Here is a 21,015-nt window from a genome sequence, read left to right on the forward strand (position 1 = left end):
TTCATTGCTCAATCTTCTTTCCATTTCCTATATTTCTTTTTCTGAATTGTCTTCTCTTTCCTCTTCCCCGATATTTATTTATTTATTTATCTCTCTCTCTCTCTCTTTCTTTCTTTCTTTCTTTATTTAATTCTTTCTTTCTTTATCTCTTTCTTTATCTCTTTCTTTCTTTCTTTATCTCTTTCTTTCTTTCTTTCTTTTTCCATGCGCCTTATTGGAATGTTTGGCCCCTAAATGCATATGCACCCTCTCACTTGTTAGCTATAATAACACAATATCATGCACATCTTTTTCCAAAATAGAACATTACTGTGGTGGAAAGGGGGTGGACTGTTCCGGGGGTCTGTTAAAATAAATTCTAAAAAAAAAGGTGTTCTGCATCGATCATGAAAATGTCAATGATTCATTTCTGCCATGCATCACGATCGCCAATGTAGTCTATTTTCATTCGGCAATGCTTTGAATTTCATTGTTCGTGCATTGGATTGCTATGAACACAAAATGCGCAATCCCCTTTTATTTCACAAAAAATCTTCGGATAGAGAATACCGACTTATAACGTGTCGACGTAAACGTCATTTGCTATCTTCGCTTCGCGAAGACTTGGACCGAATTCAACGAAAAATACACCTTTCTATGACAACGTTTTGACACAAAATAATCAAGATGCACGGTGGAAATGCTACAAGGTCCAGCGTTAAAATATTTGCGAATATTTTTATATCCTTCGTGGGAGCTGGCGTGCTTGGATTACCCTATGCATTCAAAGAGGTGAGTTCGCTTTCGCCCATACAAGTTTTAGCGTTAATTATCGACAATTGCATGACGATGCATGACTGTCATCTCGGGCCAGGCCAGGCCAGGCCGGGTTACCATCAGGTAGGTACGGTGCGGGCGGGCGCCGGCTCAGCTAGGCCTAGCCTACATGATCATGGCATGGCGATGCAGATTGCAGAGTTAACAAATCTTTGACAAGGAAGAGAAGATTGCCCGGGGAAGAACAAGAAAAAAAAGAAGGGATTTAAGAAAAAATCATAGGGGGCCTACAGATCAATGCCGAACAATGTTAACAATAACAACATTCAACAACAAATAAAATAAAATTGGGCATTTGCCATTATCATGATGATTACCTCGAGCGAAGTTCGTGCAGGCTCCACTCCACTTCAGTCTTCACTACCGATACAGTAGTCACTACACTTCACCTACTTGAACTTCGGGATGGTGAACCATTTCGGACATTCTGATTCACAAAGGTGGGATGGAAATCATGTTTATCGCAAAAATCAAAGAAAAAAAATATAACGAAAAAGATAATCAACTTATACTAGATCTAATTTTTATAATTCTATTTTACTCTAGGCCTACACCCGTATTTCACCCATGTCCATGCTCCAGTTATCCTCAAATTGTGATTTTGCCTTGGGCCAGTATCTTTTTCCTCACATGTATTATTCACGGCCGATTTCAAAACATCGCATGCGATCGGTCGCAGGTCAAACCGATCGCATGTAATGTTTTCAAAGTGACCGATCGCATACGATGTTTTGAAATTCCGAACATCGAGCCCCAAAACTCGCTCTGATATTTCGAGTGGCAAAGGTGGGGAAAAAATGCGTATTTATAGTGAAGATTCTACATCTAAACTATCAAGAATAAGAAGCTTAATTCCTTTTTACACCCTAATCCCACTCCATATCCATCCTCCGGTTAGCCTCAAAATTGGTGATTTAGACCAACATGGACTTCCTCACAAGTATAAATAATTTGCTTCTGATTTCAAAACATGGCATGCATATGCACGAGGGTCCAAGCTCAGACCCTGGCACATGCGATGTTTTGAAATCAGCAGCAAATTATTTATACTCCAAATCCATCCTGTTAGCCTAAAAATTGGTGATTTAGAGCACTCATTCAATGAACAAGGTTATAATATAACCTTGTTCTCAGTTATATCTCCATGTGTGGCAAAATAAGGATGGCAATGTTTGGCTTATTTTCTCTTTTTGTTTGGGGCAAATGCCTGATTTTTTTACACTGACAGTTTCCATTACACCTATTATTCATACAACTTGGCTCTTATTTAAATTTGACACTTTAAATAATTTTTTTCTTAATTAAAAAGAGAGATAAAAAAATGAAAATATTCTTGCCATATTACTTTCCACCAATAGAGGGCGTACACAAAAATATGCCCAAAATTCAAGTTTTTGAGCGCTCTAGTGAATACAAAAATTATTCCCAAGTTACTAATGTAAAATAAATTGCAACTGTATGGAAATTAGTAATTTTGGTCACAAAAGTGATATTTTAATGATTTTTTAAAGTGTGTGCTCTGTACAACATTGGCATACCATAGTCCTACCTGTAGATTCCCCACATGCAGGATGGTAGCAGTGAACAAGTGATTTAGAGCCGACATGGAGTAGGTACATGTATGTGACAAAAAAATAAAAATCATGGAATTACATTGTAACCTAGTCCATTGGAAAGGGCTGAAAAAAACATTTAAAATGGTATATTAATCATTACTCTAGGCCAAATATTAAGAGAGTTATGATTTTTTAAATAAATCTGATAAATTATTGCCATTGTCTACCATTGTGACCATTCAAAATGTGTGACCGACTGTGACCGAAAAATGTTTTTTACCAAATTATACAAATTATTCATTTTACTGTATAAAACTGAGTATAAGTTACCACAAAGTAACTTTTACTTTGTACATCTTGTATATAAACATTGTCCTTGTTTGCTGTTATTTTATTTTGATTTGTGGTAAAATATAAATTGTTCTATCATTGTTTTATATGATATGATTGAAAGAGAATAAATGAATTGTATTGTTTCCAGGTTGTTTAGACTTTTCTTTCTCCATATAGACACACACTAATAATTGTAAAGTAAATAAATAAACTCAGATAGATGTACAAAGCAATGATTTTTCCTTCCTCTTTGAATACTAAAACCTAGATTATGCAAGCCCCAAATCCAGTTTATTTTTGTTTTCTCTTTTGCAGCATGTTACAGCAGGAGAAAATCACAGAAAATTATGCAGCAAAATTAGAACAATGCATAAAAAGTGGAAACAATAATAATTTTCAAAAAGTATATTACAAAAAGAAAACAAAAATAATAAAAGAAATAGACCTCTAATTGAAATAAAACAAAAGAAAGAAAATGAAGAAAGAAAAAAACAAAAACAAGAAAAAACATGAGAAAAGAAAAGATTTAGAGAAAAAAAGAAACAAAAGATAATGAAAGAAAAATGAATAAAACAAATTAATATAAATAAGGGGAAAAGGGGGGAAAATCAAGCCATTACAAATATTTTTAGCAGCTGTGGCAAGTCTATTCTGACTGAAATGTTATTAAAAGCCAAGCAAATGATTTTCACTTATCTTTTGGGAATGGCGCATTTCTATTTTTATATCCTTTAGTTTGTATTATTATTTTTTTCAGTCAAAATATATTCTTTAATCAGGCAAATTCAATGGGAAGAGGTAGCCTACATGTATAAATGGTTTAACCACTGTAAAAATGAAAGGAAAAAAATAATAAGAAAATTACAAAAGTTACATGTATATCTGGAAAAAAGTGTGAGAAAAGTTCTTCCCTATATTTGCCAAAATGCTGGAAAAATTCACATTTCATATCAATGAAATGCCTTTCCAGAGTGTTTACTTTCTCAAGAGTAGTTTAAGAAGTCATTTATAAACAAGAAAGAAATTGTCTAATAACAGTGGAAAAAATCTATTCATCTGGATTTACTTTGATTGAAACAGAGAACAGTTTCACGTCCGATCCGGGATGCTTCTTAAGAAATTGTTTATTTTTGGCTAGAAAAGACACAGCCTCGAAAGGAACCCAAGTATCAACATACATTCAAATGCACACGTGGGACTGTGTTGTACTTACCTATGTACTGTCATGACCATGACTATGCAAACTTTGTGTGTATTTGTGTGTAGATCAACAAGAAGGGTGCATGACGAACTGGCTTGCAATTTGAACTGTAGAAAGTTGATAAGTGTGTGCAATATCGGGAGAAAAATAGAGCTACTTTGAAAATTATTGGTCGTCCGATTCGGGCCACCAAAACTTAACATTTTTCAATAATGGTTGCCCGAGGTGAATTTTTGACTTCTCAACAAGGATGGATTTCCCTACATGTAGGAAATCATATTTAGAGGGTGAAATCGGTATGTTTCTCTTGATTTTATTTATGATGTATCTACATGTATGAACCTTTATACGCCTAATGCGTATGAAGAGGTTAAAAATACATTAGTATAAAAATGAAAAATGAGAGGTTTCTTACCAGACCGATCTCGTGTAGATCCTTCGATCCATTGGTAAGCACCGCAAATACAAAAGGCTTGACTCCTGAACCACTTCGTTATGACATCGCTTCGATGTGCAATGTTACAAAATACAAAATTATTATTTAACAAATAATAAAATTTGAAACTTGAATATGAATAATTATAATAATCAAGTGTCGTATTTTTTATTAGGATTACATGTAGATGTGTATGTAGATGAACATGCAGTGTATAGCATTGATAATTTCGTTAAACCCAGATGAGATTGATTTTTTTCCTGTTTTATTGTGCTAGATTAGAATGGCCATTATGAGAAAAAGTAAAAGTATGAATTATGAAAAATTAGATAGGCTCGATTGGTAAATTATTAAGAAAAATAGTTTTGAAGATTCATACATGTACTGTACATATATTTTGCACTTCTTAAGTTTTGCAGACTGATAGGTTTTTCATTTCATCATTTTCATGCATTTTTGTATTGGAATTTCTATTTATTTTATTTTTCATGTAGGCTGGCATCTGGGAGGGGATTCTCATCATGCTGTTTGTTGCAGTTGTCAGGTAAAGAAACGATTTCATTGGGTCAGACCAGTATTCAGTATAGAGTTTGAGCTTTAAAATGATCAGTCAAACCTGTCTATAACAGCCATTTATCTATTGCAACCACATAACCCTATTCTTTTAGAGGTACCTTTCTATAGTAACAGCCTGTCTATAAACATGATATATTGTTAAAGGCCACATTTATTTTTTCCTTTAGTTGGTTGCCATAGACAGGTGAAGAGTGCTCATTGATCTAATTATAATGATGTTAGAAAACAAGGAAAGATATTTTTAGAGTATATAGCATAAAGCACACTAGGCAATCAGTTGGAATCCAAATTTCAAAGAAATTGTGATAGTAATTGGTAAAAATCCAACCCTGTATAAACTCATTAACATGCTTTGATAAGTAAAATAAAAATTCCAATTTATAGGCCTGTATAGCCTCCATTCAGAAATATTCAAAACCTTAATGACGTCAATATCAACTGCGACTGTACTTTGACTATAAGGATTTAAATGTTTCCAGTATTATGCAGTTTCATTTAGAATAATTATACTTGGAACATTCATATTTGATGCAAAATATGTTTTGTTAAAACTTGACAGATTATTTTTATTACTGTGAAACAAATTTTTTTCACCCAAATATATTTTGGACCTATTACACAAAAAATCCAGCTGGAACTCATTGATGTTGTGGAAGGTCATATGTACATGTGGGCTCATTCAATCGTATTATATGTAAGATGTCTTGATCTGTTGAATATAAGAATACCATTTGCAGGTACATGTAACAGGGATATTGTCATAGTGAAGTGTGTATTTGATGAGGTCTTTATCTTTTTTACCAAAGCATGAAGGCCATGTTGTTATTAATCGACTGCAAGTACAAGCTAGAAGAGAGGAAAGAAGTCCGGAAGCTTTTCAAAGTATCCCCCATTCCAAGACCTGATGCAGAGAAAGGAGACGGGGGAGGAGGTGGAGGAGGAGACAAGGAAGAGATGGAGAACCTCATAAATGGAAACTCAGAAAATAGTGAAAAAGAAGTGGTAATGTGTGGAGAGTCCAATGGAGAGGTTCATGTCGTCTCAGGAAGCAAGAATTCCAAGACAGAGGTAAAAAAGTCTCGCCGTTTTCAATGCGTAAGTCTTTTTGATATCCATTGCATGCTGCAGTTATCATGCACTCATCATACCCTGGTAATGGCTGCTAATTGGTTAGTACCGGTACACTCATATCTTTTCCATCATTTCTTTTTTACACTTAAAGAATATAGAGAGTGTAAGGGCGAAAATATCTTGGAGACTAGATTTTGCAAGTGTGAATTTCAAGGTTTGGTACTCTTCCCTTTCAACCCCCCCCCCCACCCATGTAACATCCAATTTGTGATTAGATTTTATAAATATGAATACCATTAAACCACTTTCATGCAGAGGATATAGAATAAAAATTTGTTTTAATGGCCAAATCTTGCGATATTTCATAAAAATTAATTTCTATTGGGGCCCAATCAAAATAAGATATAATTTTCAAGTTTGTTTCAAAATCACTTCACAAGCATGAAATGTGTTTAAACTTTTAGGATATAGTCAGTAGCACCCTGATATCCCAATAAATGCTCAAAGAGCCCTTTTAGATACAAACATTAGATTTCACAAATAATCTTTGAAAAAATATGCACTTTTGTACTTGATTTGTTAGATGATTTATTGATGCTTTATACCTCAGTCAAATTTGCTCTACGGAGAGTCAAAACAGCCATTTATATTTTTTTGGTACCAGCTACGTAAAGGTGGTTTGAATAAAATGAATAAAACGGCTGTTTTTTTACTCTTTGTATGGCCAATGTAGAGCAAATGTAATTGAGGTATTACTATCAAAGGTGTACATAGGCTTTGAGATTACCATTAGATACCCAGTACAGAAATCTCATCCTTTATTGTATATTTCAAGATAATCTCTGTTCGCAACATAGTTATCTTTTCACTAAAGCCTGGCTAGCACCTTTTCATTCTGGGCTTGCGTTCAGCTGTTTATTGCCCGAACCTGGGCAAGGCTACACAATGCACTGAAACAAGCTTTATATTGGAGGTCAATATGCAGACTAAATTTGCAGAAGCCTTGCATCTAGCTCAGTACTTAGTGATTTTTTCAAACACCCAAAACTGAATGCAACCAAAAGTCTTAAAAGCAAAGACAAGTGACAACAAGAAAATGCATGCAATGACGCGCAAGGATGAGCAACAACGAGCAACAGTGAGTATCTTACGTAGAGGCCAACGCAGTGTTACTGTTTGATTTACCTAGATTTACCTTACTTCAGCTCGCATCACTTTGTTTTACTCCACCCAACTCTGTACCAGCTCATGATAATTGAATATTTTGCTGTGTAGTATGCTGCGTTGGCTGTGTAATGCTTATTTCGGCTAACTCGGCAAAATTCAGAGGTGTGGGCCAGGGGGCCGTTTCATAAAGCTGTACGTAAGTTAAGAGCGACTTTAAGAACGACTGGTGATCCTTTCTTACGCGCTAAACCGTCGCCAATGAATATGCCATTTACCACAAGAAAGGATCACCAGTCGATCTTAAAGTCGGTCTTAACTTATGAACAGCTTTATGAAACACCCACCCGGCTTCACCTGTGCTTCCGCATGTAATCAAGCTGTCAAAGTTACAAAAAATGGCTTACAAGTACTTACTAGTCTTACCAGAACAGGAGGATTGATGTGCCTTCTGAATGATCATACTACTTCTTTGATTTTTAAATTCCAACTTTGGTTATTATTCTATCATTACTCACTTTAACATCAGTCTCTTTAAGAATCTTGTCATCTTTTTCTCTCTATCAATCTCACCAATTGTAGCACTTAACTCAAGAAATTGTTGAAGTCTTTTGTTGCATCTCAGTCTCATCATGGAACATTTTCTTAAATTGTAGCCAAAATTTTACTTGAGGACAAAGCCAAAGCAATAGGTCCTATCATCAATAAAGGAAAAAAATGAAAGAGAATTTCATTACACGTAACTGCACTGCAGTCTTTAACAATTTGTTCTTTCAATCTTCTAATTCTCTATTCGGTATCAAAATAACTGTTGGAAGAGAAAGGGAGTCTGTTTACACTTTTTATCACATTGACACTGTACAATTTATTCTGTATTCGTGCACAGGTATGAATTTATAGTTTGCTTTGTATAATACTTTGTTGTTTTTCTATCTTTTTACCACAAATATTTTATACACATACAGTTTACTTACATGTACATGTAGCTTGTATTTTCACCTTATACACACACATAACTTTTCTGAATTGTAAAGGGTTGAGAAGTTGAAGCTAACATTAGATACCACCTTTAAATATACAACCGTTTAAAACAAAATTCTTTTATAAACACATACATGTAGCTACTTTATAGCCTACCTTGGGAAATACAATGTACATTACATGTACTTCGATAAATGAACTGATGAATTCTAAACACCGGGACTTAGATTCATTGGTGAAACATCAGAAAGTACTAAATACAAACGTTGGCCGTTGTGACTACATGTATTTCAATGAAGAGTCTCTTCATTACTTGATTATATTTTGTTTTAAATTGTGAGGTTATACATATTTTGCTCATTGTTCAAGTATGGTGCGACAGCTCATATCTTTTCGTGTGTGTTTTTTTAATAAAGTGTTGTATAAAAAAAACCTTTAATGTTTAATTTTACTTGTGTTTTTTTTTCAGGAAAATGAGCATTTGAAGGAGTTAAATTATGGAGATCTTGGTAAGTATAGATAGAATGAAGTCTTGTGTTCCTGTTGTATTGTATGCATGCATGAGACCTATAGATATTGCTATTTCATAGTGAAAAATACAAGTTTCTTGCTGACAATCAATCACACAATACATGTGTGTCATTAAATAACTAGGAATTTGTTTTCTTCTTCTTTTTCTTCTGGTACATGTAAACGTGTAAAACAATGCTATTAAATAAGTAGGGGAAGACGGGGTAAGTTGAGCATAGGGGCAAGTTGAGCCACCAGCCCTAGGCCAATAATGAATGAGTCAGACATTGTGGTGGTGTCATGTATTGATGACCCATAGCATAACCCCTAACCCCACCACATTGTTTCCAACTTTGAAACAAAAAGTAGTTTTTTAGAGGGAAAAATATGAATTTCAGCCAAAAAAGTAAAAAAGAGTGTGAAATAGATAAGTGCTTTATAAACACACACATCTTTGAATATAATAAAGACATGATAACAACATTATTAGTCCAGGTATGGATCTTCATTCTTGTCAGTCTTTTATATGATGGATGCATAATAAATTTGTGGATACAAAATTATCGCACTAAGTTCGGACTGGGGTAAGTTGAGCCAAACAGCATGGGGCAAGTTGAGCCATGGTAATTCCTATGGTAATGTATCTTAAAAACAAACAAACCATAAAAATAGATTGAAATGCAGGCTGAAAGGAGCAAATATACATGACTGCTCTTTTCCTTTTACAGGATGTTAGTATTTATAGAGAATTAGCAAGTGAAAAGACTTTAAACAAAAAATTGACATGCTGGTTCTCCCCCATACATTTTGTACATAGTTTTTGTGGCTCAACTTACCCCAGAAGGTGGCTCAAACTTACCCCATATATGGGGCAAGTTGAGCCATTTGACATCGGTTTTTTCAAAGGTCACGATGACTTTCAGTGTTGGGGTAGAAAGTTATATATAAGTGGAAAATATTTCAGAAGAATGAAATTTCAAGGCAAGGTACTTATTTCGACAAGATTATTAATCATATCAATTCTAACATGCAAAAAGCAAAAACTGTCACAACTTACCCCGCCTTCCCCTACATTGTGAAATGTAGAAAACATTCAGTAACCATTTGTTGCAACTTTTATATTCAAGATGTTATTATTGAGTAAACTTCAAGCTCAGTCATTTTTCTGTCATTATGATTTTTATTTAACATGTTTTCATATTGCTTGCATAATTCATTACAGATTTCTTCTGTCTTGTGATATTTATGAAAATTTTGTACAGTTGATATGAAAGTATGTAAAATGAATATATGTACATTTTCCATGAACTCTTTCATTTTTTTGTACAGCTTATTATGCTATTGGAAGCAAAGGAAGGTTGATAGTGGAGATGTCAATAGTCATTTCTCAAACAGGTATGTATTAAAATGATCCAATCAATGTGCATGATGTCAGTATGTTACTCGCATTTATATAAAATGTCTGTATTTGTGTTTTGTATTAAGAATTAGACCGTAATCATGAAATTAATTTATTTTGATAGAGCAATGGTTGTGAGATTCATTAATAGTTGACATAATTATGAGGTGTTCATACATGTACATGTAATGATAATGTGATGCATGCATTATCACACAGGATCTAAAATTTATTATATAAGTTTTTAAATTGTGTGACATGTGAGCATGGCCATTACTTGTGAATCTAATCACACTTATTACTGTGTGTGAACAAGGCTTATTTGTTATGGCATCCAGTGCATAGAACTAGGACATATGTGTATATCCTTCTCAAAACATATGGTACCAGTATTATTAGAGTCATTTCATTGAAATAGTAGCACACATAGCACACATATTGACTTTGAGACAGGAGTGAAGTGTATTTTAACATGATTTATTCACGTACATGTATATACAGTGCGTCCCAGAAAAACGAAACCGAGATTAGCGATCATTTATCATTACTTAATCATAAATAAAATAGACAAATGACCTACCAATTTAAAGCTTAGAATATCCTCTTTCATCTGATATTACTTAGATTATTTCTCATTCACGCATGAGTGAGCAAAGAGAATTTGAAGAAAGGATATCAAAAACTAATTTGGCGGGGGGTATCTGGGTTCCAAAAAGAAAACCACATTTTTGAAAAGTTCAATATCCCCTCATCAATTTGATACCTAAATTACAGAAAATGGTTGAGGAATAAGAAAGTTCTAGTTATTTGAAATAAGGCATGAATTTCAGTAATTTCATAAAATGAAGAGGTTTTACAGGCTGGCTTTCAAACTCACTCGACACTCCGTTTTGTTGACGATCAGCCATGCATTAAATCTATTGTTCACCATGCGAAAGCTTCTGTGGGAAACCGGTGAAAACACATTTATCTCATGAAATTATGGAAATACAAGCCTTATTTTAAATGACCAGAGCTTTTTTATTTCTTGACCATTTTCTGTAATTGAGGTACCAAATTAAAGAGCAGATATTGAACTTTTCAAAAATGTGGTTTTCTTTTTGAAACCCAGATACCCCCCTCCAAATGAGTTTTTGGTATCCTTTCTTCAAATTGTTTTTGTTCACTCATGCGTGAATAAGAAATAACCTAAGTAATATCAGATGAAAGAGGAGATTCTAAGCTTTAAATTGGTAGGTCATTTGTCTATTCTATTTATGATTAAGTTATGATAAATAATCGCTAAATCTCTGTTTCGTTTATTCTGGGACGCACTGTACATTGTAATATTTGTGTCTTCTGGTAATGCATTTGGTCATATAAAGTGATATACAGGTACATGTACAAGAAACAAGTTATTTTGGTAGTCATTCAGTCATATGTGTAATGAAAGTCTGATGCCAGTGCACAAGGTTAGGGAAATGTTTTTGAATGAAAGAATTTCCTGTTTGTTAGATTATCTACTTCACATCTTTGCCAATGTGTTTAAATTTTTCTTCTTTGTGAAATATGAGAACAGGTGGTAAAATGTGATAATTATATCTGTATTAGAGAGAGAACTATACTCTATGATCAACTCAACTTGATAAATTACATGTAAACATTATGACCTCTGTGTGTAATTTAGTAAAAGTATTGTGAAACATTGTTTGTAATATTGAAAGAGAATTATGCTCTATGATCAACTTGATAAATTACATGTAAACATTATGACCACTCTGTGTAATTAAGTAAAAGTATTGTGAAACATTGTTTGTAATATTGAAAGAGAGAATTATACTCTATGATCAACTTAACTTGATAAATTACGTGTACATGTAAATATTATATTATGACCTCTGTGTGTAATGTAGTAAAAGTATTGTGAAACATTGTAATATTGACAAAAAAATCCACCAATTTGTTCATAAATTTTTATAAACCTTATAGAAGGTCATTGAAATGTAGCCAAAGTAATAGTTTATACTCTTACATTTTTGTTTGAATATCATCTAGGTGCATGTGTAAACAAACAGTGATTCAAGAGGAACTTAGATTCAATTTTGAGAGAACTATCTAATTCATGGTCATCACAAGTATAATTGACGGATTCTGCACAATAATTTTTTAGAAAAACAAAATAGGTTTCAATGTAAAAATAGCACCTCACATGCATTTGTTTTAAATTTAGTTCAACCCATTTGTTTTGATTATTCAATGTTAATGGCATAACATGACTTGATCTGTCCTTATTAGGGATTTAAGAGTTTCACTCTCCCCCCCTTTTTTTTGGGGGGGGATAAAGATACGACTGTGAATACATGTATAGTTCTTTACAGACGGATGCTCAGTGGACAGGGTGAAATATTCTAGGTATACATGTAGCTTAGCTTGTAGATTAAAGTGATTGGTTAACATTGGTTTGACTTAAAAAAATCTGAGCTAGAAGGTCACACTTGTCACCTGTGTCTGTGTTATGTTACAAAAATGAAGCCCAGAAAAAAATTGCGTTCGAAAATAATTATTTAGTGCTTCAAAAATTGAAATATAAAGTGACCGGAAACACCATCTTAATTTCATCCCATACACTTATGTGTACTATTTAGGTGTCTATAAGACGCCTATTTACAAAATCGGGGTTTGCCTTGTAGTTTTAGCTTTTCATTCTCAATAATGGTTGTTTTCAGGGTTTATTAGTTCTAATACATGCACTTGTGCACATGTTTCATCATGGTTTGAGAATTTTTTAAATCAGCTGCTCACAAAGTTAAACAATACCTTTAACTTACATTAACTATATAATTTAATACTTGCATGAAGTGCTGTGACATTATTGCCCAGTCGCTCTGTTTTTTCATGTTTCTTTTCTCTTATTTTGTTCATTTTAAACCTTTCAGGTTTTTGTTGCAGTTATTTGATATTCATCTCATCAAATCTGGCAGCTCTCTTTCAGCATCTTACTATGTATCATTATATAGTGTTCATGCTTCCTGGGTGCTGTGCTTTATCTCTTCTAAGACATCTCAATAAATTAGCATTGTTCAGGTAAAAAGACATTTTTCTCAAAAGATGAACTTTATTTAGAAAAAAATAAATTGATTGTACATGTATCTTTACCATAATGCTGATTGAATGTCTCTATGTGGGAGTTATTATTTAATTCTATTGGAAAATTCTACTAGGAACAGAAAATGTATAGAATGGTAATTAAATGCAAGGCTACATGTATTTAGATAATGATATTGTTGGCACTTTGATCAGTCATTGGTACATGTATGCAGAAACCAATATTGTTGTTGCCTGTATTTCTGTGTATGTATATCTCATTTTATGAAAAATAAGATCAAAGAAGTTTTCTTGTTCGAAATTAAAAGATTCCCCTCGTTTTGTAGGGTTTGGATGATATAGTAAACAAAAATCTTTCATTATAATTTTTTGGTTTGTGTGTGAAAATGTTAAATCATTTTAATGTTGCTATTAGAATTTTCCCCCTATAATTACTATCAAACTAATGATCTCTGAAGATTTACTTACACAGTAATGCTGATAGCATAGAAGAAGTTTACCATTTGTGATATCACAAAAGCTGCCTAAAATTGTTTTCTTTTCTTTTCCATTTCTCCATTGTAGCTTGATGGCAGACTTTGCCAATGTTTTTGCATACACAGTTGTGTTTTGGTTTGACTTTGAACACATACACAATGTACCGTAAGTAATCCAGTAAAATCTTATTTAGAAAATCATTTCATTTTGGAGTTTGGAAAAAAAAACTATGAGAAAAATCCAAGAAATGTATATATAGAATAGTTTGTTTACTATTGTGTACAAATTATATTTTTTTTCATTAGTTTGATTTTTCGGGGGGGGGGGGGATGGGGAGTTAGGGATTGGAATTGGTCATTATGTGTCAAATAGTACATTACTAATTGAAACTGAATCATATAACTTGCTTGATATTATGCAAGAAAATGAAACTTAATTGTCCTGTTCAAGCATTAATTTTGTATTACACAGAAAATGTAATAATGTTATCATAAAAACATATGTACTGTGTGTACTGGTATGTCTTTTATTTGTAATAGATATGACTCATAGTCATTGACTGTAATTCCTTTTGCTTTATGTTTCATGCACAGAATTCATCCAAAGACAATGTCATTAGAAGGCTTTCCATTCTTTTTAGTGATAGCATTCTACTGTTATGAGGTATGTATGTTTTTTATATGAATCAGTCGTTTGAAATATTCTGTTATTGTGTCATTGGCACATGATTAAAATCTTAGAATAGTTTTATTTTTCATTCTCTGACTCCGGAGTTGTTGTTTGAAGGATTGCATGGTGATGAGTTAGGAAATCGAGTTCGCCTCCTGCCATGCAACTCCATTTGCCGACTCCAGCCAGCCTTTTCTCATCTACTCAAGCCTCTCACCCTGCTACACTCGTTTTGGTTTACAGTCCTTTTAAGGACTATACACTCATTTCCAAAGAAACGTTCTATTTCCCAACCTCCACTTTCCATGTCACTTCTATTTCTATCTTTTATCTCATTCCTACTCCTTTCAGGACTTTACATATGGTGTACTGTAAACCACTTCTGCGATTCTGGAGTCATTATTTTCTCCATGACCTCTTGCTGAAATTTGCTTTGTGTTTGAATATATCATTCCCACTGTTGCAACCACCCTCTCAAAATCAAAATGAAATAGTAGCTGTGCTACCTTTTGAAAATTCTGTGATTTTCCAGTATATATATATTGATTAATTGTAATGTTAGTTTCTGTAATCGTTTGCTCTTTCCCCATTATTCAATAGGGAGCTGGAATGATTTTAGATCTTGAAAGTTCCGTAGCTATGGAGAAAAGGGAAAAATTTAGATCGTAAGTATCACTTTTATCTAATAATATGCCCTGTGTTGAAGTTCTCTTGATTTGTAGGAAAGCTTTATATTCATAGTGAATTGTAATATGTGGTGATGATAAAAATATTCCACTTTTATATAATGCTTATTACATTTCTATATATATGTCTTTTTTATGTGATTTCGGTTTCTGGCTTGCCCTCCCACAATGTGTTCATGAACTTTTAGTATTAATTTAATTCTGGAAGATTTCTATGAAATATTTAAAGTTTTTTTTGTATGAAGAAAAAATGTCATTTTATTAGTCTTGTGCATTATAATAATCCTCAATTTAAGAGATTTGTCAGATTTTATTTTGAGAAGTATTTATTAGATAATTCCTTTCTTTGACAGGATATTCAAATTGGCAATTGCTTCAATGACAAGCTTATTTATTGGGTTCGGAGCCTGTGGGTATTTGGTAAGTCCATAAAAATAATCATAAATTATCCAATATTGCCAATAATTTGTATGTTAAGGGACCGTGTTTTGAAAATTGTCAACAATTTCCACTTTGCTTTAACCCTATTAGCATAATGGAAGTATTAACTGACTACACATTGGGAAAATATGTAATTTTTTTATGAAATCATACTGAAATTTGGATCAATGATCCTGAAAGTTAATCTTATCTATATAATTATCACAATCACTTAAAACAGTATTATTTTCATCCAAACAACGTAACAGAAACTTCACTTTATCTCATGAAATAGTTTATACCTGCTAACAACATTTACTCGGTTAATATTGTAGCATTTTCTCAATTCTGTATTATGCTTTAAATAGATATTCAACAAAGCCTAAGATACATTTAATGGCAGCTTTTTGAAAGAATCACACTCTGTCAATTCCTATTCTTCAATATCTGCATTCCTGGTGATAGCTGCTGATATTTCCTGCATGCATTGAAGTCTCAAACATGATTTTTGTCAACCTGTTGGAGACTGAGCTGGCATTTATAGGGACTGGGAGCACTAGAAAATGTGTATTAAAGCATAATAGTCTTTGACCCCTGTTACATCTGAAAGTTTCCTACCCGAGACCCGACCGAGTCCACTTGCAACCTTGACTGGACTATTGGTGGATTAGCTTCGCGAACGGACCGAGTCCGAAATGTGGTCTGTTTACATCACAGCGTTGATTCCCCATCGGTATGGTTTCGAGCGGTATCCGATATTGCTGACACCAAAGTGCACTCTCGATCTAGGCTTTGAATAATTTGCGCGCGCTAATTGAAGTTGTTTACATTTCGTTATTCTGGAAGAATGCTGATGATCCCAGCAGTCGTTAAACTTGAAAAGGATACGTTCAAAATGCTTCCTTCTTTCCACTCAAATCAAAAACTTTATCAATCCCAATTCACATGTCGCATGCCGCAGAACATTCGAAGAACGACGGGGCTGGGGAGGGGATAGCGCGCGCTATGACGTAATTTGACAGCTGGCGAACGGACCGAGGTAGGTTTGAAAGCTTGTGTGCGTTTACATCTACGAATCGGTGGACCGGGGCCGGCCCGATACCTAGCCGAGACTACCTCTGGATGTGGTCTCGGGTAGGTTCGCTAAAAGGTGGCCCGAGGTAGGTTTGGGATGTTTACATCTTTTCGACCCGAGGTAGGCCCCGGGCCGGCCCGAGGTAGGGAATCTCTCAGATGTAACAGGGGTCTTTGATGTGGTCTGTTACCTTCTTCCATGTATTGCCAAAATCCCAGGACTTGAATCTTAAAATATCTGAGGATGTGGATGGTTGATCAGTCAAATGATTTCCTTGGCTACTATAGCTATATCTTTCATTGTATTAAACTTTGGAAAAAAATGGGTTTTTTTCTTCAATTATGTAAAAACTTTTATGTGGATAAGCGACATTAGATAATTTTTGTTCATGGCTGCTTTTTAGATTGAAATTGTAATTTATTTTAAACTAGAGGTACCTAGATGAATAATTATCTAAATTCATCCTTATTTTTCTTTAAAAAAATTGAAATGGTGTCTTTTCAAACCGAGCACTTCAGATAAATTAATTTCTTAGTTCACTGTTCTGTTTTCTTTGACATCTTTCATTGACAGTCTTTTGGTCCTGAAACCATGAACATCATTACTCTCAATCTACCAGATGGTGTATTACCCCATGCTGTACAGGCTCTATTATCATTCTCTTTATACTTCACATACCCTGTCATGATGTTCCCTGTTATAAGAATCATGGAGAAGAGATTGATAAATGACCCTAATAATGAGGTTATTAAAGGGGTAAGTCTGAACCTTATTTTCTTGTACTCAGCAATGTTGGTATAAAGGTAACAACCTCATAATTCAAGAGGAGTGTTTCATAAAAAAATTAAGTCGAACTAAATAAGATCTAAAATGAATAACTGGGTCCGGTAACACAAAGGTTAGCAATTGATCGTATGCTTGATTTTCATGATTGATTGTACATTGTAGTCAATGCAATTAATCTTAAAAAAACATTCTACGATCATTGCTAAGCTTTGTGTTATGGGCCCCTGATGGGTTTTTTCATAAAGCTGTTCATAATTTATGAATTACTTTATGAACGATTGGTGAGCCTTTCTCATGCTACATGGTATATCCCTATGTAGCTGTCTTGGCTCCTAAGAACACGTTCCAGTCGCTGGTAAAGTTGTGCGTAACTTAACATATAGCTTTATGAAACACCCACCAGGGGCCCGTTTCATAAAGAGTTTCAACTGTTGTAACTTTGTCATTATGGCAACTACCATGGCAACTTTGATTGGCTGCTGAGCCCTGTTCCCACGGTAGTTGGCATAATGGCACAGTTACAATAGTTGTAACTCTTTATGAAATGGGCCCCCTGGAGAGTGTATCATTAACATTTTCGTCTGACTAACCTGACAACTTTCCTTGATTTTGATTGGCTGAGAAGCACTGTTACTATGGTAACTGTCAGATAAAACAGGAGTTGTCGGATAAAATGTCTGGCAAGTCCTTTCATGAAATGCTTCCCTGGACCTTTTCATTGTCATAATCTAGATATGGCTACATATCCATAATTATACATTAGATATTTTATAATGGATTTTTTGTGAACTATTTCTTTACTCAAAATTTTTTTTTAGTAGGGTGGCTCCATTAGTAATTAGCATACTGTTGTGCTAGGAGGCCTTTCATGAACTTGCGTGATATGAAATAATAACAAAATCTGTAGCATGTGTAAAGGTACATACATGGCTATCCATTCAATTTGACAGAGTCTATGAGTTATTGCTGCTCTTTTAATAATTTGGAAGGAATTTTACATATCTATTAAAGTCATGTTTCATTTTATATCTCTTTAGAATTTTCTGCGACTAGGGATGGTTTTATTGACTGCTGTGGTGGTGGTGTTAATACCAAACTTTACTACCCTCATGGCATTAGTAGGGGCGACATGTTGCACCCTCTTAGCATTTATTTTACCAGGGCTTATACATTGGAGGATATTCCAAGAGTAAGTTGCTTTTACAATCATTTACATAAATTTTTAAATTGGAACAGATTTCACTTATTATTAGTGTACTATTTTCGACATATTCTTTCAGTATTTAAAATTTTTCATTGATATAAAATTTTGATTTTATATGTCTGTATTCATGAAGAAACCTTGGGAAATTAAATTCAGCCCCAAGATATATACAATACACGTTTATCATAATTCAAGCAATTCTTTGCATGAAGGCGTCAACAAATCAAATTCAAGGGTCCAAAATTGAGAGTTCCTTTTTAATTCCTGCATATTGATGAAGTATGAGGTTTATGATAACAAAATTTTGTATGTACATGTATGTTTGATCAAGAGTAATATTATGTTTATTTAGCTGTGTTCAGTTTTTACAATGTTAATAAAAGTAGAATGATATTGATCGTTCATGTTTGTTTTCCTTGCAGGTCTCGTTCATGTTTTGCCAAGATTTTAGATGTACTACTCATATTTATGGGTTGTTTAGCGTAAGTTTTTGATCTTTCAGTATTTTATTGATGCAAGACAAATTTGATATCATTTTATGCTATTAACTTACACACATTATTAATAGTTGCAGAGCATGAATATTTGAGGGTTCACATTATTGTCCTTATTTACATGATATTTGATGCTCCAAGTTCAAAGTTCATAATGCACATTTTATAAGAGCTTATTCAGTGTGTACATGCGAGCTTCATGTATTAGTCGTGTATATTGACTAAATTTCTGTGGCTATTTGACAATTTTCAGTCATTTTTTCAAGGGAAAATAGACATGCATTTGTGCGTGCTTAGTTCTTTATACTGCCACTAAAAACTGTTCTGTGGTGACAACTTTCATGACACTCAGAAATTCTGAGAAAATCTTGTAAATTATGAGTTTATGGAGGAGGAGGAAGCGATGATAAGTGTACAATGTAGGTTGTCTGATTTGTGTAGTCTAGAATACCCCTCCCCCTTTTCACCTGCAGCTATTCAACATTTCTTTACAACCTGTTTTATTTGAGAAACAAAGATTACTTGCACAAGTTTTCTTCTCAATGTGCTATATTGAAGTTGTAGGTTTTGGCTTACTTCCGTATTGTAAATTATAATATGCTTTTATTTCTGTTATTCCTTTTGTTTAATCCATCAGAACCGTTCTAGGGACGATAGATGCCCTGAAGAGATTGTTTCCTTCCCTAGATCCCAACCACACAGTTGTAGATACTGGAATATGAAGGCTATAATCAACATCCCATCCAACAAGCAAAGACCAAATAGAGTTCAAGTTATAGATTAGCTAATGATTGTGTGCTATGAGAGAGTTTAATGTTGGGTTGGGGATGGGGAATTCCTAGTCAGTCACATCTCAGCAATGATAACCTGGGGCCAGTAACACAAAGCATAATCATTGATCTTGGGACTGATTTTCACGATCGATTCCATTGGTTAATATGTGCAATCAGTTGTAAAAATGATAATGCTATTAAGGTTTGTGTTGTGTGAGGCACAGGCATGTCTCTTATTATTGGCCCCCTTTCATTAATGATAAAGTCTGTCTGGACAAGACTAATTACTTCCTCTTGCATAATAAATCACTTATAACAATACTGACAGAATACCATTCCATTTTATTACTGATGAGAAAATGCATGACATTTTAAAATTTATAAACATTGAATATGTGATGCATAGAATAATTATCTATTATGTTGACCAATTTAACTGAAAGCACAGATACAAGTCGAGAGCGATGGGACATTATTTTCTGTTTTCTGTGTTGTTACTACTATACTTTTGAATGGATCAAATTCAAAACAGGCATTGTGGAAAATGGATAGTGCAACTGAATTTAATTTGAAGTTAAAATCTAATAAGATGTAATGTTGGTACCTAGACATTTTCACATGACAAATAATGCTGTATATTAATTGAGTATATGTGTACATCTCAACATGATTGGAACTGGTATTCACAAAAGAAAAATGATAGTGAAGATTAAATGTGCTGAATGCTAAACAGCATGAACAGGTCTACGATTGACATATAATTTGGTATTATTGATGTGACTTCGCTATAAGTAATTACAGGCGCTGATCCAGAATCAGACTTTTGTGGGGTGCGACTTTGTCAAAAAAAGTTGACAAGCAAATACAAAAAAAAGGAATAAATGCCATTTTTCAGGATATGCACTGAAGCCAATCTATAGGAAGCACCATTTTCAAATTTTACGGATAGGGTATTTATATTGCGCACATATCCACCTTGTTAGGTGCTCAAGGCGCTCCTATATTACCCGGCTAAGCTAGGCGTTCATAGCGCACACAGCTTTTTAAGGAATTACTTCCTACCGGTACCCATTTACCTCACCTGGGTTGAGTGCAGCACATTGTGGATCAGTTTCTTGCTGAAGGAAATTACGCCATGGCTGGGATTCAAACCCACGACCCTGTTTCAAAGTCCGAAGACTAATCCACCTGCACCTTCCGCCACCCCAATGGATCTGTGCCAGATATAAATCCTTCAGTTTCTACAAGATACACATTACAATTCATTTGATGAAAATTTGACATTTAGAGATTATTTTTTAATT

General features: G+C 33.9%; 1 protein-coding gene across 2 annotated transcripts; it reads left to right on the forward strand.

Moving 5' to 3' along the window:
• The first annotated feature begins 506 nt into the window (after positions 1-506).
• LOC121407102 (amino acid transporter AVT3B-like) lies at positions 507-20,636 on the forward strand. Of its 2 annotated transcripts, none has more exons than XM_041598036.1 (14): positions 507-771; positions 4,837-4,886; positions 5,725-6,013; positions 8,604-8,643; positions 9,974-10,039; positions 12,959-13,106; positions 13,692-13,769; positions 14,198-14,267; positions 14,874-14,938; positions 15,313-15,379; positions 17,028-17,210; positions 18,278-18,429; positions 18,867-18,926; positions 19,576-20,636. In XM_041598036.1, the coding sequence occupies exons 1-14, from the start codon at positions 667-669 to the stop codon at positions 19,658-19,660; spliced, it is 1,458 nt and encodes a 485-aa protein (XP_041453970.1). In that variant the 5' UTR covers positions 507-666; the 3' UTR covers positions 19,661-20,636. The 2 variants fall into 2 exon arrangements, with proteins under 2 accessions (XP_041453970.1, XP_041453977.1); XM_041598043.1 differs by having other exon boundaries at positions 508-771; positions 5,725-5,986.
• Positions 20,637-21,015: the final 379 nt, after the last annotated feature.

The sequence above is a fragment of the Lytechinus variegatus genome, chromosome 1 (assembly GCF_018143015.1).
Source record: "Lytechinus variegatus isolate NC3 chromosome 1, Lvar_3.0, whole genome shotgun sequence".
Taxonomy (NCBI): Eukaryota; Metazoa; Echinodermata; class Echinoidea; order Temnopleuroida; family Toxopneustidae; genus Lytechinus; species Lytechinus variegatus.